This window comes from Barbus barbus (assembly GCF_936440315.1).
Source record: "Barbus barbus genome assembly, chromosome: 43".
In the NCBI taxonomy this organism is placed as follows: Eukaryota; Metazoa; Chordata; class Actinopteri; order Cypriniformes; family Cyprinidae; genus Barbus; species Barbus barbus.
This window is the reverse complement of record NC_136721.1, coordinates 26289337-26314295: the sequence shown is the minus strand read 5'-3', so window position 1 is coordinate 26314295 and position 24959 is coordinate 26289337. Positions and strand designations below refer to the sequence as shown.

The window sequence follows — 24959 nt, the reverse complement described above, 5'->3', positions numbered from 1 at the left end:
AGACGCAGAACAGTGCTGTGACTGTGTTTGTTGTCAAAATAGAGCAAAAACAGGCAATATAGTGTCTAAAACGTAAGTCTCTTAATTAACTTCTTGTTTTTTGATATGTTGTAAAAAATCTATATTACATTTGTAATCATGGTAATTTCTGGAGGAAAAAAACGGCACTCTGTGTGATTATTGATTAAATATATGAAATTATATAAATGTATACATTTCCCCATATCTTGAATTTTGTGATTATTCTGAATGCATCTTATTAGACTGAATCATGCAGTGAAAGAACACACTCTAAATGCGCACTAGTCTAGACTTCATCATGTAATGCACTCTGTAGGTGTTTTGAATGGTTTTTGCAAAATACTTGACAATGCCAAATCGCACATTGTTAAAACAACGATTACGATATTATTGCAGACAATATATCACACACCCCCTAGTGTCAGTGTAGTTAAATCCATAATATCCAGTGCAGTGCATTCATGTGATCTCTGACTGCGGTGTCCCAGCGCACATGCATGTAACACGTGTGTCTGCTGTGTGTTTGCAGCTGGTGATCACAGCGCTGAAGACTCATAAATATGACAAGAGTATTCAGGTGACGGGCAGCGCCGCTCTGTTTTACCTCACCAACACAGAGTACCGCAGTGACCAGAGCATCCGTCTGCGCAGACAGGTCATACAGGTGGTGCTCAACGGCATGGAGCATTACCAGGAGGTGACGGTGAGTTCAGCACACACACACACACACACACAGACACACACACACACACACTCCCACACAGGGCTGTCAAAAAAAAATAGTTGAATTTAAAACAAAAATCTACATTCGAATGCAATGTTTAGGTGTGCGTCAGACAGCCTTATCAGTGACACACAAGATGCGATGACGATGTAGGTGTTGTTGCATTTTAATGTGTTTTTTTTTTTTTTTTTTTTTGCCTATCCAGCTAAACCCACTGGATTTGTTGTTCATTCAAAATATTGCGGAAAAAGAGAACCTCAATGCGGAGATGATGTTGTTTACGTCAAAACTGAAACCAAGCCGTTCACACAGAACACATATTTATCACATTTTCTAGAGGAACATCACCTTTACACACATCCCTCACAAGAGAGCCACATGTTTAAAAAGTAGGCATGTGACGAGATCAGATGTGTCTTTGCGAGAACGTGAAAATATCCTCTCTAAACATTTTGCAGTGTTTACATTAGAGCTTCAAACACCCACGCGATCTTATTCCTGAATGACACCGATGCAGCGATGTCTATTACGACTGTTTAACATCGCGAGGGTCAGTGGAGCGTGTCGCTGCTCATGTTAATGAATCAGAGGGTCAGCCATCATCACGCTTCCGCTGTGAATGCTGTTTTCACTGATATGTGTGTGTGGCGACAAGACGCGCTGCTCACACTAACAACTGCACTAACAGCTGTTTCACATCGGAAGCGTCTTAAAGACATTCATCTGGATTCATGCTGCTGCTGATCCAGAAAGAGCAACACAAACAGTCTTTTCAACCACACATCATTATTTCTGTGTTACAGACATTTAAATAACAGAAGTAGGCCTACTGGGATAAAAGTTTGTAGTTTGGGTATAAACACTTGTTGTCTATAGTAGCAATCAAGACGAAAGTATCTTAACACTTGTATTGTAGCACTTATCATCCTCCGCCTGAAACATGTATTTGACATCGAATCATTCATTCAGGAGATTTCAGTAGTGAAACCAGTCTTTATGAACTGAGACAGACTCCTTCATTGAATTTTCATATTTTTTTCAAATTAATGTATATTTTTAAAAGACTTAAGCAATGAACATTTTGTCAGTACCACTTGTAAATTACGTTATTTTGTTTAGTTATCTAATATATATATATATATATATATATATATATATATATATATATATATATATATATATATATATAGAATTTTTTTTTTTTTTTCAGAATCATGATCTGCAATTTATTTAAAAAAATTGTGATTCTCAATTTATCCAGAATCGTGCAGCTCTAGTTTACATGTTGTTTATTACTGCATATAATTAATTAAAATAGAAGTTTAATTTCATAAAGTACAGGTTGATTTCAAAATGCACCTACATTAGTTTTTTTTTTGTTGCATTTTTTGCTTTTCAGTTGAATAACAGACTATTTTTGTCTATATATGTCATCGTTGAGGATTTAAAAAAAAAAAGTCTAAAAGTCTCGTCTCGTGGGATAAGTGTCTTGTCACACCCTTATTAAAAAGCATGTAAAATTTAATGTAAATTCAACTTTTAAAAAACGTGTCTCGAGACTTTATAGCGGTTTTTTCCCATTTCCCATAAATGAAAAAGTATTCTTTGTGATTGGTTTCCAGTCCTTTGTATTATACTATACATACATACATGATGCTGTTTTGTTTCTAATTGTTTAAGCAACTTAATTATAAATAAATAAATAAAAAAAAGGTTTATAAACATTAATTTAAACATGTACTTGTTTCAAAGATAGTCATGTTATTTTATTGATTTGAAGAAACATGCATTAGTAATATTTTGTTCAATGCGCCCTCAGGAGAGAAGACAAAAGCTGAAATTATGCCTTTTAAAATTCGAATATAATTTGAATATTGATAATATCTAAGTACAAAATAGTTTTTCAGCCATTTTGACAGCCCTAACACACACACACACACTTGCTCAGACAGAACCAATGAAGGCCGTTCCAAACAGGCTCCTGTGATCTGAGGCAGCAGTGCAGGATTAATACGTGTGTGTGTGTGTGTGTGTGTGTGTGTGTGTGTGTGTGCGTGTGTGCGTGTTCAGGTCCAGAGGAACTGCTGTCTGACGCTCTGTAACTTCAGTATTCCTGAGGAGCTGGAGTTCCAGTATCACAGAGTCAATCTGCTGCTGCTGAAGATCCTGGAGCCGGCGCGTCAGGACGAGTCCATCCAGCGCATCGCCGTCCATCTGTGTAACGCGCTCGTCTGTCAGGTCGACAACGACCACAAAGAAGCCGTCGGCAAGATGGGATTCGTCAAGGTTGTGTGCTGTTCATTGAGCTCTGTGTTTCTGTGAAGTTTAGATGTTCGCTCTGGTTCTGGACAGTCATCTGTAATGTGCTGCATTTATGAAGCGATGGTTCACTCAAAAATGATCATTCTGTATGTTCCACATGAAAAAAGAAGGTACGGACATCCAAGAGTATCTCGATCAGGTGCAAGATCAAAAAGTGATCAGAAAAAGTAGAAAAAAGATCTGCACACTGTTAATCCCTTTATTTTAAATGTTTAAAAAGCGGCGTTTCGTTCAGAAGACCTTCATCAGGCAAACTGCTTCTGTTTGTATGTGTTTGCCTGATGAAGGTCTTCTGAACGAAACGTCGCTTTTTAAACATTTAAAATAAAGGGATTAACAGTGTGCAGATCTTTTTTCTACTTTTTCATTCCGTATGTTCCCTCATCATTTTTGTCCATCCATTGAGATTTCAAGCTTTTCAAGCTTCCAAAATCCTTCCATATAATAACGTCATAAAAGCAATACATATGAATCAAGTAGTTTAATGTGATGAACATTTAATTTAATACTTTTTTTTCTCAACACTGAACCAGTGAGGTTTGAGCTTCTGTTTACTGTATTTGATGTGTTCTGTATATGTGTTCATATGTCTAATACCATCAGTGCATTTCTCATTAATGCTTTCAAAAGGGGAATAGCATTAGACTGTTAGCATGTAACGCATAGCATCTGTGTCCATCTAATGGTTTGAATGGTTCTTGTCACAGACGATGCTGAATCTGATCCAGAAGAAGCTGCTGGACAGAATGGTGAGTCATTACCGAAACAGACTCATCACTGATTCATTAGTGAAACACTCATCGCTGATTCATTAGTGAAGCGGACTCATCGCTGATTCATTAGTGAAGCGGACTCATCGCTGATTCATTAGTGAAGCGGACTCATCACTGATTCATTAGTGAAGCGGACTCATCGCTGATTCATTAGTGAAGCGGACTCATCGCTGATTCATTAGTGAAGCGGACTCATCGCTGATTCATTAGTGAAGCGGACTCATCGCTGATTCATTAGTGAAGCGGACTCATCGCTGATTCATTAGTGAAACACTCATCGCTGATTCATTAGTGAAGCGGACTCATCGCTGATTCATTAGTGAAGCGGACTCATCGCTGATTCATTAGTGAAGCGGACTCATCGCTGATTCATTAGTGAAGCGGACTCATCGCTGATTCATTAGTGAAGCGGACTCATCGCTGATTCATTAGTGAAGCGGACTCATCGCTGATTCATTAGTGAAGCGGACTCATAACTGATTCATTAGTGAAGCGGACTCATAGCTGATTCATTAGTGAAGCGGACTCATAGCTGATTCATTAGTGAAGCGGACTCATCGCTGATTCATTAGTGAAGCGGACTCATAACTGATTCATTAGTGAAGCGGACTCATCGCTGATTCATTAGTGAAGCGGACTCATAACTGATTCATTAGTGAAGCGGACTCATAGCTGATTCATTAGTGAAGCGGACTCATCGCTGATTCATTAGTGAAACACTCATCGCTGATTCATTAGTGAAGCGGACTCATAACTGATTCATTAGTGAAGCGGACTCATCGCTGATTCATTAGTGAAGCGGACTCATCGCTGATTCATTAGTGAAGCGGACTCATAACTGATTCATTAGTGAAGCGGACTCATCGCTGATTCATTAGTGAAGCGGACTCATCGCTGATTCATTAGTGAAGCGGACTCATCGCTGATTCATTAGTGAAGCGGACTCATAACTGATTCATTAGTGAAGCGGACTCATAACTGATTCATTAGTGAAGCGGACTCATCGCTGATTCATTAGTGAAGCGGACTCATCACTGATTCATTAGTGAAGCGGACTCATCGCTGATTCATTAGTGAAGCGGACTCATCGCTGATTCATTAGTGAAGCGGACTCATCGCTGATTCATTAGTGAATTGGACTCATAACTGATTCATTAGTGAAGCGGACTCATCGCTGATTCATTAGTGAAGCGGACTCATCGCTGATTCATTAGTGAAGCGGACTCATCGCTGATTCATTAGTGAAGCGGACTCATCGCTGATTCATTCTGTTCATGATGCCTGTGCTAGTGTCATTTCAGTATCCCTGATATAAAATTAGTTTTGTTCATATTTCAATTTTTTGTTTTCGTTTTAATTTTAATGAATGCTTCAGTAGTTTTGTTGTGTTTTTGTAATTTTGATTAGTTTTTGTTTTAGTTATTTTGCACTTCAGCTTTAAATAAAATGAATATGAGATGTTGCCTTGGAAATAAAATAAGTGTACGTTTATTTTTATTTAATTTCAAGTAATTTAAAGTTATAAAAACATTTTTTTTTTTTTTTTATATCTAATTTGTTAGTTTTTATTACAAGTCATGAACTTTTTTTTATGTATTTTATCTCAGTTTGTTTGTTTTTTTAAGTAATGTTTTGTAATGAATGTGATTCTGCTAATGGGAATGTGTTTTTCTGGTTTTAGTCAGAGTTAACTGTGGTGTGTGTGTTTAGTGTGATCAGGTGATGGAGTTCTCTTGGAGCGCGCTCTGGAACATCACAGACGAGACGCCTGATAACTGTCAGATGTTCCTGGAGTGTAACGGCATGAATCTCTTCCTGGATTGTCTGAAGGTCCGTTCATCACAGTTTCAGTGTATATTGTATTCGGCCGTTCCAAACGCAGCCTGAATAATGAATGATTGTCAGCAGAAGCTCTGCTCATCCCTCATGCGTTTGGTTTCTGCTCTCCTGCAGGAGTTTCCTGATAAGCAGGAGCTGCACCGTAACATGCTGGGGCTTCTGGGTAACGTGGCCGAGGTGAAGGCGCTGAGGCCGCAGCTGTTGACCAGACAGTTCATCTCGGTGTTCAGGTGTGAAAGTGCTTCTCTGCACCTCATTGGCTCGGTGTTTGCTGTTTGAGTGTCTAACGCTGCGGCTCTCTCGCAGTGAGCTGCTGGACAGTAAGGCGGACGGCATCGAGGTGTCCTATAACGCCTGCGGGGTCCTGTCGCACATCATGTTCGACGGCTCGGAGGTCTGGACCATGGAGGAGCCCAAGAGGTCACACGTCATGGACAAAATGTGGGCGGCCATTCAGAGCTGGGACGTCAACTCGCGACGCAACATCAACTACAGGCACGTCAGCGTCCATAGTAGGGTTGGGAATCTGAAATCAATTCCAGAATTAAACACTTAGGGTACTTTCAGACTTACTTTCAGACCTGTAGATCGTTTGCTTTGTTCCGAAACAGGGATTCATTTGTAACATTGTTGCATTTTATATATATATATATATATCTATCTGTCTGTGAATACAAGTGAAATATATATATATATATATATATATATATATATATAATGCAGTTACAGCGAGAGGGAATCGAGGCTTCGTCAGGACAGTATTCTTGTAATGCGCGGAGAAGAGTAATTAATTACACAACATTTTAATAGGAAGAGGTGCTCTTTGGTTTTCAACTGCAATAACAAATACTCGCACTAACAAAATCAAAGTTTCTCACAAATTCTCACTTGCATTCACTAAATAATAATTTGTTACATTTATATAGCGCTTTTCAGGGTACTCAAAGCGATTGACTGCTAGACACAAAAGACACTGACTGCTGCTTTTTATATAACATATTTCCCGTTATGAATTATGATACCGCTTGGTTCGTGGGTCCGTTGGGTCGGATTGCTTTCTCACCACAAACGAACCGTTCCAGGGTTCGTTTGAAAGTGTGCCGAGACCACCTCTTCAAGGAGATCTGGGTACGCTTGTTTGGTCCGCTTTTGGTGCGCACCCGAGTGCGATTGCTGCTTCCTCACCTGCCCAAACGAACTCTAGTGCGATTCAACCGAACTAAATGAGGCAGGTGAGAAAGCAAAGGAATCAGATACTTGTTGTAAAATTAAAATTTCAATTTCTGTGTGCGTATCTTTTATTTTTAGCTGGATGAAAAGGAGCTGTTAAAATGTATTTGTCTTTGAATCATTCATTCAAAAACACTGATTCATCCAGTAATGAATCAAGTCAATCTTGAGCGAGTCATTGAATCATTCCATTCAGAAATTACATCAGATTTTGTTTAGTTGTCTAATATTCTTTCTTCAGAATTGTGAGAGAACTACAACCTCCATTAAAAAAAATAAATAAATAAAAGTCTAAATTTATCCAGAATCGTGCGACTCTATTCTACACACAAACAGCTCTTAATCGAGTCCAGTTTTTATGTAGCCGGCTGATTTTTATTCATGGGATTCAGCAGCAATTAAATGTTTTGCAAAAAGAGACCCACAATAAATATGTTTGATATCTAAACTTTTGACCACATTGGAATAAAAAATGGGAATCGATAAGAATTGGAATCAGAATTGGAATTGATCAAATTCAAACGATGCCCACTCCTAGTCAATAGGGACATTTTGTTTTGTGTTAATGCAAAAAAAAATCCATTCTGTTCACAAGGCTTCAAGTTTTACTATTTTGGTTTGGTTTGACGTTTGTCCTATAAACCAAATACTTGATTTTCTCCTGTTTTCTGCTTCTGCTAAAAATTTTTTATTGAAATTATGTAATTGTTGGTATATATATCAGGGTTTGTGTGAGCTTATAGTGCACAAGAAATAATAATTCATCAAAATTAATATAGTTTCTAATCACTGACTTATCCCAGACTGTAATAATCCAGAACAAACGTCTGTGTAGTATTCAGTACATGCAAAATTATTTTTTCAGTTTTTATCATGAAAAAACAACAGGGGCATTATGTAAACAAACAGGCACTTACTTACAGGGTTAAAATCCTGAAAATCAATGAAATTTTGGTTGGTATGATCAGAACTGATGTTGGTTAAAAAAATCTATGTAAGTGAAAAAAAAAAACGAGTGGAAAATATTAATAATAATTCATGTTCTATCCTCTAAGGACCTCTTGTGTAATTTTTTTTTTTAATTGACACACAAGAGTTAACACCATTGACTCCATTAATTAAATCATCTTAATGAAAGACAGGTTTGCCTGTCTAATGGCTGAGAAACTAGTTAAGATCTTAACTTACATAATCAGGCCAATGTTATCTGTTTAAAAGACCTTGTCACTGACCTGTCTGTCTGTCCATCTGTCTCTCTCTCTCTGTGGTCCGACTGCAGGTCATTCGAGCCCATCCTGCGTCTCCTCCCTCAGAGCTGCGCTCCGGTCAGTCAGCACTGGGCCACTTGGGCACTTTATAACCTGGTGTCTGTTTACCGTGAGTATTTCACTGTGAAACATTCTCATTTGATCAGATTTCACCCCAAAATAATCTCAGTAAGTATGACTGTGAGGTGTAAATACACCCAAGATCATCATTCTGTCATCATTCACTCTCTCTCATGTCGTTCCAAACCTGTATGAGAAGTCTTTTTGAGGAATGTGTGTAACCAAACAGTTGACTGTAGCCATTGACTTCCATAGTATGGGGACAAAAACTATGTTTACATACATTCTTTCAAGTTTATTTATTTGTATAGTGCTTTTTACGATACAAATCGTTGCAAAGCAGCTCTACAGGAATATATTTATATGTTGCAGAACCGTAATATATTTAGCTTATGGCAAGATTAGGTAATTCTGTGTGTTGTCTGAGCGTTGGCATCCTCTGAGGTCCTCTGAGGGGTTGGTATTATCTTTTCTCAGGTGTTCGGTCATCTCAGATCATTTAAGGGTTGGATCCAGACTGAAGCTTCTGTCATTCCTAATTACCACGGGATGTTAATCAACAGAGAAACAAATAGAGACATAATTAGCGTAGCTGCTGTTCCATCGAAGCAAAAATGATGTGTTCAACCCAAGCTAAAGAATAATAATAATGTACATTTGATCAGATATAACTGCAGTACAAGATTATAAGATGCATTATGTGAATGCTTGGCTAAAGAGATGTGTCTTTAATCTAGATTTAAACAGAGAGAGTGTGTCTGAACCCCGAACGTTATCAGGAAGGCTATTCCAGAGTTTGGGAGCCAAATGTGAAAAAGCTCTACCTCCTTTAGTGGACTTTGCTATCCTAGGTACTACCAAAAGTCCAGAGTTTTGCGACCTTAGGGAGCGGGTTGGATTGTAGCGTGGTAGAAGACAAGTTAGGTACGCAGGAGCTAAACCATTTAGGGCCTTATAGGCAAGTAATAATATTTAGTAAATGATACGGAACTGAATAGGTAGCCAGTGCAGAGACTGTAAAATTGGGGTAATATGATCATATTTTCTTGATCTGGTAAGAACTCTAGCCGCTGCATTTTGGACTATCTGTAGCTTGTTTATTGAAGATGCAGGACGAGCAGCTAGCAGTGCATTACAATAGTCCAGTCTAGAGGTCATGAATGCATGAACTAGCTTTTCTGCATCAGAAACAGGAAGCATGTTTCGAAGCTTGGCAATGTTTCTAAGATGGAAGAATGCTGTTTTTGTAACATGGGAAATATGATTTGCAAAGGACAAGTTGCTGTCTAATATAACACCCAGATTTTTTACTTTAGAGGACGTAACAGTGCATCCGTCTAGTTGCTAATTATAATCCAAGAGATTCTGTGTACTGTTTTTTGGTCCAATAAGTAATATCTCCGTCTTATCTGAATTTAATAGGAGGAAATTATTGGTCGTCCAATCTTTTATATTTTTAACACAATCTATTAGCTTAGTTTAGAAGTTTCATCTGGTCTTGCTGAGATATATAGTTGAGTATCATCAGCATAGCAATGAAAACTAATCCTGTATTTTCTAATAATATTACCAAGAGGCAACATGTATATTGAAAATAGCAGAGGACCTAGGACAGATCCTTGTGGTACTCCATACTTTACTGGTGATAATTGAGATGACTCTCCATTTAAATGAACAAAGTGGTAGGGATCGGGCAGGTAGGATCTAAACCATCTTAAAGCCTGCCCTTGAATACCAGTATAGTTTTGTAATCGATCTATGAGTATATCATGGTCTATAGTGTCGAACGCAGCACTAAGATCAAGTAATACTAGCAATGAGGTGCAGCCTTGATCTGAAGCAAGAAGCAAGTCATTTGTAATTTTAACAAGTGCAGTTTCTGTGCTATGGTGAGGCCTGAAACCTGACTGAAATTCTTCATAGAGATAATTTTTTTTGCAAGAAGGAGCACAATTGAGCAGACACAACTTTTTCTTAAATTTTAGACATAAAGGGAAGATTTGAAATGGGTCTGTAATTTGCCAGTTCATTAGAATCTAGTTGTGGTTTCTTAATAAGAGTCTTAATAACCGCCAGCTTGAATGGTTTTGGGACGTGACCTAAAGATAACGATGAGTTAATAATATTGAGAAGCGGTTCTTCTGCTACAGGTAACAACTCTTTCAGTAGTTTAGTGGGTACAGGATCTAATAAACATGTTGTTGGTTTAGATGCACTGATAAGTTTATTTAGCTCTTCCTGTCCTATAGTTGTAAAGCACTGCAGTTTTTCTTTGGGTGCGATGAATGAAGCTGAAATACTAGACGCAGTAGAATCTACATTTGATATTGTATTTCTGATGTTATCTATTTTATCAGTAAAGAAATTCATGAAGTCATTACTATTAAACTGTGGGAATATTTAGATCGGGTGGTGTCTGTTTATTTGTTAATCTAGCCACTGTGCTAAATAAGAGCCTTGGATTGTTTTGGTTATTATCTATGAGTTTGCGGATATGCTCTGCTCTGGCAGCTTTTAGAGCCTGTCTATAGCTGGACATACTGTTTTTCCACGCTATTCTACAAACTTCTAATTTAGTTTTTCTCCATTTGCGCTCAAGATTACGAGTTTCCTTCTTGAGAGAATGGGTATAACTGTTGTACCATGGCGCAGTACGGTTTTCTCTAACCTTTTTCAATTTGAGGGGGGCAACAGCTTCTAATGTATTAGAGAAGATAGTGCCCATGTTGCTAGTCATTTCGTCTAGTTCATGTGTATTTATGGGTACACAGAGCAGTTGAGATAAATCAGGCAGGTTATTTGTGAATCTGTCTTTGGTGGCTGGAACAATAGTTCTGCCCGGACGATAACGCGGAGCCATATAACTAATATCAGTAATAGGCAGCATGCACGATACAAGGAAATGATCAGTAACATCATCACTTTGAGGTACGATATCTATATCCGTAAGATCAATTCCATGCGATATAATTAAATCTAGCGTATGATTAAAACGATGAGTGGGCCCGGTGACGTTTTGCTTGACTCCAAAAGAGTTTATTAGGTCAGTAAACGCAAGTCCTAACGCATCATTTGTATTATCAACGTGAATGTTAAAATCTCCGACAATTAGCACTTTATCAACATTAACTAGTAGATCTGAGAGGAAATCTGCAAATTCTTTTAGGAAATCTGTATATGGCCCTGGCGGTCTATACACAGTAGCCAGAGCAAGAGATAGGAGAGATTTATTTTGCATATCTAACAGTGTAACATTAAGCAGAAGTATTTCGAATGAGTTAAACCTCCTGTATCCTGTTTTCTGAGTAACATTGAGAATATCACTATATATCAGTGCTTCTCAAAGTCCGGACTCTGGTCCGGATCCGGACCCGGAGGGAATTCAATCCGGACCCGCTTCTATTTCATATTTCAAGAACACTAATTATATTTCCTACTTTGATAAACGCACGTTAAACTTGTAAATCATTTGTTTATTTATTCTTATTTTTTTTATGTCTTTTGGAGAAGGTCCGAAATTGCAGGCGAGATATTGAAACTTTTCCTTCATGACATTTGTTGTCATCATCATGACATCCAGTGAGCGTATGACGTTTGACGTAATCGGGCGACATTTCACCGCTAATATTTTAATATTTTTGTTTTGTTTTGCTATCACTTATATTATGGCAATTTGTCTTATAGCAGTGCCCAGTGTATACATTTATTTGTGGCGGCTTGTCACAATATCAAAACTGACCGCTACAAATAGATTTTCCAAAAGGCTTATACTTCGTTGAATAAACTGAGCACTGCGCGTTTCAAAAATAAAATGCTGCGCGGGTGTTTTTATATGAATGTATCTTTTAAAAGAACTGTCCGTTTTCTTCAGAAAAGCTTTGATGCCAATTTTCATTTGGTCTTTCCTGTAATGGCTGATAAAGTAGCGCTTATTTGATTACAGTCGTTACCGGGGAAACAGCTATATATCACGCTCCAACAGCGCCTCCTGCTGGCAGAGAATCAACTTGCATTTGCTAGTCTGCGGGAAACACTGCTGTCTGTCAGCAAACATAAACAAAAAAGCATGCTTCAGAACTGTTTTGAGAAGGTGCTTAAGTTTTGAGCCATGTATTATTATTACTATGAATTAGGCTACTACTACTACTCTTACTGCCTTGTGCCCTGCAATAACCATTTACGCAAACTCTCTTTTGATATAAAGGGAAAAAAAGAGAAAATCGGCCCAAAAAATCAGCATCATATATCGGCCATAGGCTGCCCTGATTTCTAAATATCGGCATTGGCCAGAGAAAAAACATTATAGGTCGACTTCTACTGCTGACACTTAAATGAATTGTTTTGCCACTTTTGCACTTGTTATTAAAGTATTTTGAATGCAAAGGGAACCTTTTTTTTTTTTTTAAAGAGTGTTTATTTGTTATATGTTATGTATGTTTATTAAAAACACGTTTTGTAATAACCAATTGTTCCGGACCTTTGACACTGATGAAAATTCAGATTTGGACCTTTGAATGTAGACTTTGAGAACCCCTGGTATATATTGTTGCCACACCGCCGCCACGACCAGTCTAACGGGGCTCATGTTTATAACAGTAGCTCGGTGGAGTAGACTCATTTAGACCAAAATATTCATTTGGTTTCAGCCAGGTTTCAGTCAGGCAGAGTACATCAAAATTATTATCTGTGATCATTTCTTTTACAATAACTGCTTTGGGTGCGAGTGATCTAATATTTAGGAGCCCAAGCTTTAAAAATTGTTTTTGTTCATTTATTTTGTGTTTTTCTGGTTTAATCACAATCAGATTTTTTCTAGATCCTGCATTAAATTTATATTTTGACCTCGCTATTCGGGGAACAGACACAGTCTGTATAGATTGGACAACGCAAGTACTTCTATCTTTTAAGTGGGTAGAACAAAAGTCATCATAGCAGTTATTTGAGAATTGGCTTACTAGTCAGGTGGAGCGTAGCGTCCTGAAATATCTTTTGTGTTCAACAGAAGAAAGGAACTCATACAGGTTTGGAACTACATGAGAGAGAGTGAATGATGACAGAATGATGATCTTGGGTGTATTTACACCTCACAGTCATACTTATTGACATACTTATTAATGATAGAGACAGGACTGAATTTTAATTTTTGGGTGAACTATTCCTTCAACTAATTTCTGAGTTTAATATTGTCTGTTTTTCAATGCGAGGGGTCTAAAGCTCTTCATGATGACACAAACACATTCTTTATTCTCATTAAATTCAGTTCAAACGGGCTTCATTCTCTCTCTCTCTCTCTCTCTCTGTGGTCTGGTCCTGTAGCGAGTAAATACTGCCCTCTGTTGATAAAGGAGGGCGGCGTCATTCTGCTGCAGAAAGTTCTGGAGCTGGAGTCCTCTCATCAGGAGACCAAGGACATGGCACGGTAACAACACACACACACACAGGCCGTTTCTCAATATGTGTTCTTCGGTGATCTTGCATTATTTAAGTTTGAATAAAATTTTAACTAAAAGACTTTCAAATCATATGAGCCAATATTTTATTCACAATAGAACATAGAGAACATAACAAATGTTTAAACTGAGAAATTTTACACTTTTATCCATTAAATAAGGTCATTTCAAATTTGATGCCTGCTACAGGTCTCAAAAAAGTTGGCACGGGGGCAACAAAGGGCTGAAAAAGCAAGACATTTTGAAAAGATTCAGCTGGGAGAACATCTAGCAACTAATTAAGTTAGTGACATCAGGTCTGTAAGATGATTAGCTATAAAAGGGATGTCATAGAGAGGCAGAGTCTCTCAGAAGTAAAGATGGGCAGAGGCTCTCCAATCTGTGAAAGAGTGCATAAAAAGATTATGGAATACTTTAAAAACAACGTTCCTCAACGTCAAATTGCAAAGGCTTTGCAAATCTCATCATCTACAGCGCATAACATCATCAAAGGATTCAGAGAAACTGGAGAAATCTCTGTGTGTAAGGGACAAGGCCGAAGACTTTTGTTGGATGCCGACACTGCATCACTCATTGACATGATTCTGTCATTGACATTACTAAATGGGCCCAGGAATACTTCCAGAAACCACGGTCGGTAAACACAATCCGCCATGCCATCTGCAGTTTAGGGCTGCAGCGATTCGTCGACGTCATCAATTACGTTGAAAATACGCTGATTAGCATTGAATGCTTCGAGTCGCACCTTGAGCCACGCCCATTGCACGAGCCTGGAGTTATCCCTACTTAAGTCTGTTTTTCTGCCATGTTTAACACAAAACAAGACTCTAGAGCAGAAGGTAAAGGCTAGTATGGCAATATCACTTCATAGAGTTGCGTTCATAGAGCATATTATTATACGACAGTCAGAACCGCATATATAGCTGAACTGACGCCTTTACATTGTCAGGATTCACAACCGCATTGAAAGCTGCGCTGAATGAATGGAACAGGACGGGACATCGAGTTACCTATATAATCATGATGGGTTTAATTCACTCACAGAGACGGAGAAATTATTCATGTTCATTTTAAGATTAGAGATCGACCGATATATCGATTTCGCGATATTTAAGAATTTTTCCATAATCTGATATCGGTTTTGTAATATCGGATCCACCGATAAACACCGCCATCTTGTGGGCGTTTTGAGAATTGCGTGCAGGATCGCAATTGCAGCGCATCTGAGGGGAGACGAGACAACAACGGCATGCAGGTACTTGATTTGCTGTAGTTAGTAAACTATTTAATATTACAGTCATTAATGCACAAATTAGATGTATTACATAAATGCCTGATATATAGTTTATGCAACTTGGCTCTAAGAAATATGAGAAATAAGATACTCTGTCAAGCCCTGTCCCTATAAAGATATAACTTTGCCTGAAATAACACAGCCATGAATCAGCGCATGTTGGAAATAAAAGCACTGAATTGAATTCTCTGTCTGTGGTCTATTAGTCTCGTGAAGTCGGAGTCATGTAGATAATCAGTCAAGTCCTCTCCCAATAAAGACGTAACTTTGCATGAATTAAATAACACAGCCATGAATGATTGCATGTTGGAAATAAAAGCGCTGAATTGAATTCTCTGTCTGTTGTCTATATGCTCATCATTAGTCTCGTGAAGCCGCTTTCATATTGCAGTTCACTCAGCGGGTTGATGCTCAAGAAATGCTCAGCTCGGACACCGCATGTAACTTTTAACAAGATTCACTTTTTTGAAGCACCCTAAATTGTATTAACACCTACTATATAACCATTATTTAGTTTATAAACATCTAAATTAATACAACTCTATGGAAATTCTCCGCGATCGATCGCAGTTTGAGTAGCCTATAGTTCTGTGTAAATGCACAGATAAACTGCACCAGTTGAGAAATGCAATAAAATACAATGCTTGTTATATTCCAATATTCCAGAGAATATTATTCCGTGAATTAACATTATCCAGTGAATTATTCTTCACTCTTTAGCCTATTAAACAGCTTATAAACCTACTAAAACTGTAGTTAAAGTTGATATGACTCCTGTCCTTTATTTATTTTCTCCATTTGAAAACATTAGACATTCTACGTTTATTTTGCTTACTGCTAATATTAGTGTTGCTGCTAAAGCTTTTTATAAATAAAATGTTTTTTATTGTTGTAATACGAAGATTAAATTTAACATGACAGGGCTCTAGACTGCGACCAAAATGGTAATTTTTCCGCGAGTTAAGATTTGACGTGGTCGCATTTGTACGAGTGGCTGGTCTGCGCTACTCCAAAGCGTCTGCTTCATACAGCGCGCGCTGCCAGCCGCAGCACATTATAGCAGGAGTCAGATTTCACTGATCACGTGAAGAGAGGTGCTTTCAGCACGAGCGCTCCAATAGAGCCTGCTTTATACTCGCCGCGTCAGCACGAGCGCTCCAGTAGAGCCTGCTTTATACTCGCCGCGTCAGCACGAGCGCTCCAGTAGAGCCTGCTTTATACTCGCCGCGTCAGCACGAGCGCTCCAATAGAGCCTGCTTTATACTCGCCGCGTCAGCACGAGCGCTCCAGTAGAGCCTGCTTTATACTCGCCGCGTCAGCACGAGCGCTCCAGTAGAGCCTGCTTTATACTCGCCGCGTCAGCACGAGCGCTCCAATAGAGCCTGCTTTATACTCGCCGCGTCAGCACGAGCGCTCCAATAGAGCCTGCTTTATACTCGCCGCATCAGCACGAGCGCTCCAGTAGAGCCTGCTTTATACTCGCCGCGTCAGCACGAGCGCTCCAGTAGAGCCTGCTTTATACTCGCCGCGTCAGCACGAGCGCTCCAATAGAGCCTGCTTTATACTCGCCGCGTCAGCACGAGCGCTCCAGTAGAGCCTGCTTTATACTCGCCGCGTCAGCACGAGCGCTCCAATAGAGCCTGCTTTATACTCGCCGCGTCAGCACGAGCGCTCCAGTAGAGCCTGCTTTATACTCGCCGCGTCAGCACGAGCGCTCCAGTAGAGCCTGCTTTATACTCGCCGCGTCAGCACGAGCGCTCCAATAGAGCCTGCTTTATACTCGCCGCGTCAGCACGAGCGCTCCAGTAGAGCCTGCTTTATACTCGCCGCGTCAGCACGAGCGCTCCAGTAGAGCCTGCTTTATACTCGCCGCGTCAGCGCTAGCGCTCCAGTAGAGCCTGCTTTATACTCGCCGCGTCAGCGCGAGCGCTCCAGTAGAGCCTGCTTTATACTCGCCGCGTCAGCACGAGCGCTTCAGTAGAGCCTGCTTTATACTCGCCGCGTCAGCACGAGCGCTTCAGTAGAGCCTGCTTTATACTCGCCGCGTCAGCACGAGCGCTTCAGTAGAGCCTGCTTTATACTCGCCGCTTCAGCACGAGCGCTTCAGTAGAGCCTGCTTTATACTCGCCGCGTCAGCACGAGCGCTTCAGTAGAGCCTGCTTTATACTCGCCGCGTCAGCGCTAGCGCTCCAGTAGAGCCTGCTTTATACTCGCCGCGTCAGCGCGAGCGCTCCAGTAGAGCCTGCTTTATACTCGCCGCGTCAGCACGAGCGCTTCAGTAGAGCCTGCTTTATACTCGCCGCGTCAGCACGAGCGCTTCAGTAGAGCCTGCTTTATACTCGCCGCGTCAGCACGAGCGCTTCAGTAGAGCCTGCTTTATACTCGCCGCGTCAGCACGAGCGCTTCAGTAGAGCCTGCTTTATACTCGCCGCGTCAGCGCGAGCGCTCCAGTAGAGCCTGCTTTATACTCGCCGCGTCAGCGCGAGCGCTTCAGTAGAGCCTGCTTTATACTCGCCGCGTCAGCGCGAGCGCTTCAGTAGAGCCTGCTTTATACTCGCCGCGTCAGCACGAGCGCTCCAGTAGAGCCTGCTTTATACTCGCCGCGTCAGCACGAGCGCTCCAGTAGAGCCTGCTTTATACTCGCCGCGTCAGCACGAGCGCTCCAGTAGAGCCTGCTTTATACTCGCCGCGTCAGCGCGAGCGCTTCAGTAGAGCCTGCTTTATACTCGCCGCGTCAGCGCGAGCGCTTCAGTAGAGCCTGCTTTATACTCGCCGCGTCAGCACGAGCGCTTCAGTAGAGCCTGCTTTATACTCGCCGCGTCAGCACGAGCGCTCCAGTAGAGCCTGCTTTATACTCGCCGCGTCAGCACGAGCGCTCCAGTAGAGCCTGCTTTATACTCGCCGCGTCAGCGCGAGCGCTTCAGTAGAGCCTGCTTTATACTTCCGCGTCAGCGCGAGCGCTTCAGTAGAGCCTGCTTTATACTCGCCGCGTCAGCGCGAGCGCTTCAGTAGAGCCTGCTTTATACTCGCCGCGTCAGCACGAGCGCTTCAGTAGAGCCTGCTTTATACTCGCCGCGTCAGCGCGAGCGCTTCAGTAGAGCCTGCTTTATACTCGCCGCGTCAGCGCGAGCGCTCCAGTAGAGCCTGCTTTATACTCGCCGCGTCAGCACGAGCGCGAAGGTGCGCAACGAAGGATTTAGTTTTCAAACTAAAGTAAAAGACCGCTTCTTAAACCAGAGAAGGTGAACGTGGTGGTATTCTTGTAGAAAAAACATGCAAGTCCTGTCAGCGACAGCCAGTTTAGTTTGACTTTTCTTTTTGTTTTCGTTTTGAGAAGCTTGTTATCTTTGCTGTTTACCTCACGTTATGCTATGGAGGCTTTCCTTAAAAAATATATATATTTATTTGCTTCCTCAGAGTTTGCTAAACATTCTGTAGTATACTCGGTATATAGTACAGCATGTGGTGTGTCCTGTGCCATGCCTCCTCTTATTCGTTTTTGTTAATAAATGTTATGTAAGCTAGTTTGTCATTGTCAAGGTATTGTTTTATTGTTGTGCTTTTTAATTAAGAATAACAATGAATCCATCTTTTGTTTTAGTCTTAAAAAATGAAAGGTGTATAGATATAAGCAAAACAGACAATTATCTTTTCTTGTAAAATGTGACACCAAGATCGCAAATTTGAAAGTGAAAGCGCACGAAAAAAGGACTTCCTGATCACAAAATTTAAATCACAAATAATACCGATGAAAAAGAACGAGTTGAATGTTGAACACTTTCGTTACCATATAACTATAAACTATAAGTTCATCAGCATGCATCGATTAATCAAATGTTCAAATGTGCAAAAACTAATTGCAACCAAATTATGTGCTCGTGCGACCAACTGAGAAAGTTAGTCGCAAAAGTGAGATCAGTGGGAAGAATGAGTCTAGAGCCCTGCATGAAAGACTGCTAATTCTCAAAACATTTAAGATGACTGAAAGGAGGAAAAACCTCCTTTTTCAAAAAAGTGAAGTATGGACTTCACGCAGTCATTTATTTACTTTCTAACAGTAAATAAATATCGGTTCTGCATATCGGTTATCAGGCACATAAACATACAAATAATTGGTATCGGTTATAAAAAAAATCAGTATCGGTCGATCACTACTTAAGATCCACTGGAGCTGCCGACAGTGCCGTGGGTGTGATCGCGCGAGCTCTGAGACGCGTGCACCAAACGCACTCTCTGCACTCGCTAACAAAGCATTTAAAGGCATTGTTAGTTGTTTAACTGTGTGTTGGATTGGACAAGCCTCGATGGGCTCCTTTATTAAAAACGGGCTGTCAACTGTGATAAAACTTCCCAGTGTCATGACACCATTCATTTTTGATTCTGTCGCTCTAATGTCCTGAATGCGGTTGTGACTTCAGCTGTTCATTCATAACAGAAATGTATTCAAGCAGATGTTTTATTCTGCTGAATAAATAAAACATTTCAAGTCTCTCACCGGTAAGCAACTGCTGTCAGTCCCAAACAGCAACTGTGAATGCAGCCATAATGAGCATTTCTATTGATTGTATCACTGCCCTGTAATTCTTTTTCTTTCTTTCTTTCTTTCTTGCTAATTATTTATATATTATATATCTAATTATTTAATGCTATTATTTTTTTCTTTTTATTAATTATTTATTGTTATTATTTCTTTATTTTTCTCTTTCTTGTTGTTATTTTTCTTTATTTATTGTAATTATTTTCTTTTTGTTATTTATTTTTGTAAAGTATTAATTATGAGAAAACATTTGAATAAAATAAAGATTAATAGCAGAAGTTACTGTTATTATTTATTGATAGTTTAACTAAAGAATTCATCAACTGATAATATTAAATAGATTAATTGGAAAATAATCGGTAGTTTAGTCGACTAATCGAAAAAATAATCAATAGATTAGTCGACAATAAAAAATGATCATTAGCTGCAGCCCTAATGCCAACTAAAGCTCTATCATGCAAAAAAGAAGCCATATGTGAACATGGTCCAGAAGCGCCGTCGTGTCCTGTGGGCCAAGGCTCATTTAAAATGAACTGTTTCAAAGTGGAAAAGTTCTTGTTGTAAATCTCGCCGTGTCCTCTGGGCTAGAGGAGGGAGATCTTCCAGCATGTTATCAGCGTTCAGTTCAAAAGCCAGCATCTCTGATGGTATGGCGGTGCATAAGTGCATATGGTATGAGCAGCTTGCATGTTTTGGAAGGCACTATGAATGATGAAAGTTATATAAGTGTTTTAGAGCAACATATGCTCCCCTCCAGATGACGTGCATTTCAGCAGGACAATGCAAAACTGCATACAACAGCATAGCTTCGTAGTAGAAGAGTCCGGGTGCTGAATTGGCCTGCAGTCCAGATCTTTCACCTATAGAGAACATTTGGGGCATCATTAAACGAAAAATATGTCAAAGATGACCACGAACTCTTCAGCAGCTGGAAACCTATATCAGGCAGGAATGGGATCAAATTTCAACACCAAAACTCCAGACACTCATAACCTCGATGCCCAGATGTCTCCAAACTGTTTTGAAAAGAAGAGGAGATGCTACACCATGGTAAACATGACCCCGTCCCAACTATTTTGAGACCTGTAGCAGGCGTCAAATTTGAAATGAGCTCATTTTGTGCATAAAATTGTAAAATGTCTCAGTTTAAACATTGTGAATAGAATATTGGCTCATGTGATTTTAAAGTCTTTTAGTATTCATTTTATTCAAATTTTAAAAAACCTCCCTACATTTCTGGAATTGGGGTTGTACTTGGACGCCTCTTGGAAGTTGAAAGTAAACATTTATAGTTTTCTTTTGCTTAATTTTAATAAAGTTAGAAGACCTTGAGAAAGTCTGCATTTTTTTTTTTTTGCATATTAAAATGAATCTTAACATAGTCATTTAACACAGTAAATTAAAACGATATACAATTATATGAAAATATCTATAATAGCATGAAATGTTTTATTAAGTTATGAAATTTGTTTGTTATATTATATTTATTGTTCATTGGACACGGCTTATGCAGTCAGTTAAGCAAGAACACAGCGCATCTCAATTCTCATAAGAGTGCGTTCTGTGTCCTCACGTCCTTCCGAGTTTGTTCTTCCAAGAAAGCTTGGCAAGACCGGTCTCCACGAGAACACAAGTCCGTTCTCTGCGTTCTTGGAATTGAGAAACAGCCCCTCTCTCTCACACACTCTCACACACACACACACTCTCCAGTTTCATCTGTTTGTTAAACTGGTTCATGATTCCATTAATGATTCTTTTGAGGAAGAAACTCCCATTTGAAGACTATTTGAAATAATAGTCAAGAAAAAAATGGTTGAGTATAATATTTGCTCCATCAGGCTTTTATGGCTCATATAGTCTGATACAGTGAGAATATTGAAGGAAAAACAACTGTTTTATTCAAAGACTCAAACTGAGCAAAAATATGAATTTGCTGCAGATGCTGATGTTTATGATGAGATTCTGAAGCTTGTGATGTAAATCAATGAGATGTTTATAACAGTAGAGCAGATACTGACATAAAATGATCTAAATATCAGCGGTCGCTCTATATCTCCAGTAATATGTCTCAGTAAGATGAGATTTAAATGATCCAAACATATAATGCAGTGCTGATTGAGAGATGAAGAAATAAACGCTCCTCAAAAGATCCTGATGATCAGATTTGAGACTAAAAGATGATTGATGGAGAATCAAGTAAAGCTGAGCTGCTTCAGTCCAGTAAGAGTTCATCTGGAGATATGACTGCAGTTATTCTGACCTTTACTTGATCAAAATCAGTCCAGATTTGACACTGAAGCAGCAGCTGAACAATTACACTAAAAGAGCTTCTACTGGATAAAACACTCTAAACTATCAAGGTTTAACAGCAACGTTTGATCATTTTATAGAGCTTTAGAGATGCATACAGTATACAGTAGCTATAGTTAAAGTTTTGGGAATGACTTTACACAAAGTACACATTGTCATTAACACACAATATTACACTGAAAAAACACAAAGAGTGGAATAAGTTCTCATAACCCACTGCATCATGAATGACTGATTCGTGAGTCGTTTGAGCAGTTCATTCAAAAGAGTCATTCATGAATCAAATCATGCTGAAGGTCTGTTTTTTGTGTATTTCATGTCATATAATGACATTTTAAACAGAGAAGCAGTTCTGGATTGGTCTGACATAGTGTTGTGTGTGTGTGTGTGTGTGTGTGTGTGTGTGTGCAGTAAAGTGATGGAGCATTGCGAGAACTTCAAGGAGGATCCGATGGACACCAGCAGTTAAAGGTTGTGACGGACACCAGCGCCGGACGTCTCTCTGCGTGATGTTCCTCACTGGCACTGACGGCACAGAAAGGAGGACGTTTCACTGCTCTCCTAAAACACACGTCTGTCACGTCACACTACAGTGAGCTCACGAGTGTGTGTGTGTGTGTGTGTGTCGGGCTCGTTTCTGTGTTGCACATGGACAGCAGTGAGAGCTGCGCTATTCTAGGGGTGTTTTTCTCTGTTTTTATTTGTAAATGATGACATGCCCGAACGAATGTGTGTGTGTGTATGAGAGGACATTCTGCTCGTGTCTTTATAAGGAACAACCGTGATTATTTGTCTGAGGCAGAGCGATGGACATATAAGCTTGACTGAATCTTCTCAAGGGTCCATGATGGATCCTGAGGGAACCGGTTCCTCTGTTTGCGTTGGAAGGAAGTTCTCGTCTGGATGTTTTAATGGCGTCACTGTAAACACTCCCAGTTGGAAATCTCTGGAGGTCCCGGCGGAGGATTCAATCACACATTAAAGCGATTCTCTTTTGGGGAGCTCATCATTCTTATGTTGTATTTTTAATCATATTCACTTTTTATTTGCAATCTCATGCTGAACGTGATCGACTGGCAGCGGGATCAGATCTTTATCTCCTGGAACAACGATGATGATGATGATGATGGTTTATCAGACAAGCTTTGATCTGCGTTTCCTGCAGGTTTGTGCTGTTTATCGTGGCGCATGGTTTTCTACACGACTCTGAACTGCAATAAAACCATGATGTACTGAAGTAAGATGTCCACACAACACTGGGTGTAAAGAGAGATTATTAATAATAATAATAGTTGTCCAACACTCTGTTCCAGTCGTTATTTCTCAGCGACGGTGATGATTGTGATTCTATTATCTCCGCTCATCAGGTGTGTTTTTAAACCAGTGAAACGCCTGTGTATGAGAGGATCTCTACAGACTCCTGGTGTGGGAACAGCTTGAGATATTTTCATATTTAAATATCTGTGCTTTGTCTGCTGTTGAAAGATCTTTCTTTGTAAAAGAGGCCTGTTATTCACTAATACAGAATTTAACAATCAATCTTAGGATGTTTCTTAACTCTTTTAACAATATCATCAAATACAGAATATTATGAAACTCAGATATCAGCAAAAGATACCTGACATTTCTTTTGTGCTTCTAACATGCAGTGTTTTTTGTGTGTGTATGTATTTATTTCCAAATAACAGTTTTATAGGGAGTTACTCATCCTTAAAAACACATTTTAACTGATTTTCCTTATTTACAAACCTAATGTAAAGGTTTAAAAGTTTTTACTAGCAGAATCTTTGAGGTGAAATGATAGACGAGGGGTTTTCCTCATTTGTGTAAAAGTATCTGTTCAAAAAGAAAATGTATGCACTTGATTTATGACGTCATGGTGGATCATGTAAAGTGAAGATTGCAGAACCAGATCAGAAGCGGATCCGGGCTCTAGAGCATCAGATTCTCTCTGGACAGCTGGTAAGACTTATTTACTCATGTGTTTTTAATATAGAGAAGATGCACGCACGTGTTCCTCAGGCAGAGCTCTTATTTCTGCAATATTTGCATTTTTAATCGTAAGTAAATGGGAGCTCTGCCCACGAGGAGATCAGCGCTGAGGTCTTAAAGGGACAGTTCACCCACAAATGAAATTCTGTCATTAATTACACACCCTCAGGTTGTTCCAAGCCTGTAAGACCTTCGTTCATCTCCGGAACACAAATTAAGATATTTTTTGATCAAATCCGAGAGCTCTCTGACCCTGCATAGACAGCAAGGTTACTACCACAAATCACGATCAAGGTCCAGAAACGCAGCAAGGACATCTGTGGTTCAACCGTAATTTTACGAAGCTACGAGAATACTGTGTGTGTAAAAAAACTAACAAAAATTGCGACTTTATTCAGCAATTCTTCTTCTCCTCCTCAGTCTGTACACTAGTCAGAGAGCTGTCGGATTTCATCACAGATATCTTAATTTGTGTTCCGAAGATGGGTTTGGAACGACATGAGGGAGAGTAACTAATGACACAATTTTCTTTTTTTGGTGAATAACCGTTTAAGGGACGTTCACTTTTCATATTTTGTTCTGTAAAAATAATCCTCAAGTTTAACAAATCACTTGAAAATCAATATATTTTCATGTTCAGATTTGTTTTGTTTGTTTGTTGTAAATTAATACTATGTTTAGACCAATTTGCATGTAAATATAATTCTTGTCTCAAACATTAGTCAGGTTAATATCATGATTGTGCGCTTGACCCCAGCAGAGTCTGACAGGAGGGATGCGAATTACTGAGGTAAGATACTTCATGACAAAATAATAATATTATTAGTAATTGTTTCTTAAGGTTCAAATTAATTGATTCTTAAAATTTTAAGCTCTAATATTTAGTACTTAATGACATTTAGGTGTGTTGTGTACAGGTAAGCTGTCTCAAGATCAAGACGGACCGTGTGCTTCAGAAAAGATTGGCTGATGCATAAGTTTGGGTCTCTAACAAAGAAAACATTTAGACAGTTCAGAACATCCAAAATATTAACAGTAAATTATGTATACTTTATTCATTGTATTCACAAATGTTTACACATGTTTGTGACTGATTATTTTTAAATGAAGTCATGAACGCAGGGTTTGAAATGAACTTT

The 24959-nt window shown here is 39.4% G+C and overlaps 1 protein-coding gene across 5 annotated transcripts in view; it reads left to right on the top strand.

Annotated features, from left to right (window-relative positions):
• Positions 1-22837, top strand: part of LOC306862881 (protein zer-1 homolog) — a 31990-nt gene extending 9153 nt beyond the window's left edge. For 3 of the 5 annotated variants that reach the window (XM_079405921.1, XM_079405923.1, XM_079405922.1), the window contains exons 9-17: positions 551-724; positions 2816-3031; positions 3775-3816; positions 5551-5670; positions 5794-5909; positions 5986-6174; positions 8189-8286; positions 13554-13656; positions 22240-22837. In XM_079405921.1, coding sequence (XP_079262047.1) covers positions 551-724; positions 2816-3031; positions 3775-3816; positions 5551-5670; positions 5794-5909; positions 5986-6174; positions 8189-8286; positions 13554-13656; positions 22240-22297 — 1116 coding nt within the window. In that variant the 3' untranslated portion in view covers positions 22298-22837. Of the gene's footprint in view, positions 1-550; positions 725-2815; positions 3032-3774; positions 3817-5550; positions 5671-5793; positions 5910-5985; positions 6175-8188; positions 8287-13239; positions 13657-22239 lie in introns of all 5 variants that reach the window. The other 2 variants (XR_013783619.1, XR_013783620.1) reach the window with 1 other exon arrangement.
• Positions 22838-24959: the final 2122 nt, after the last annotated feature.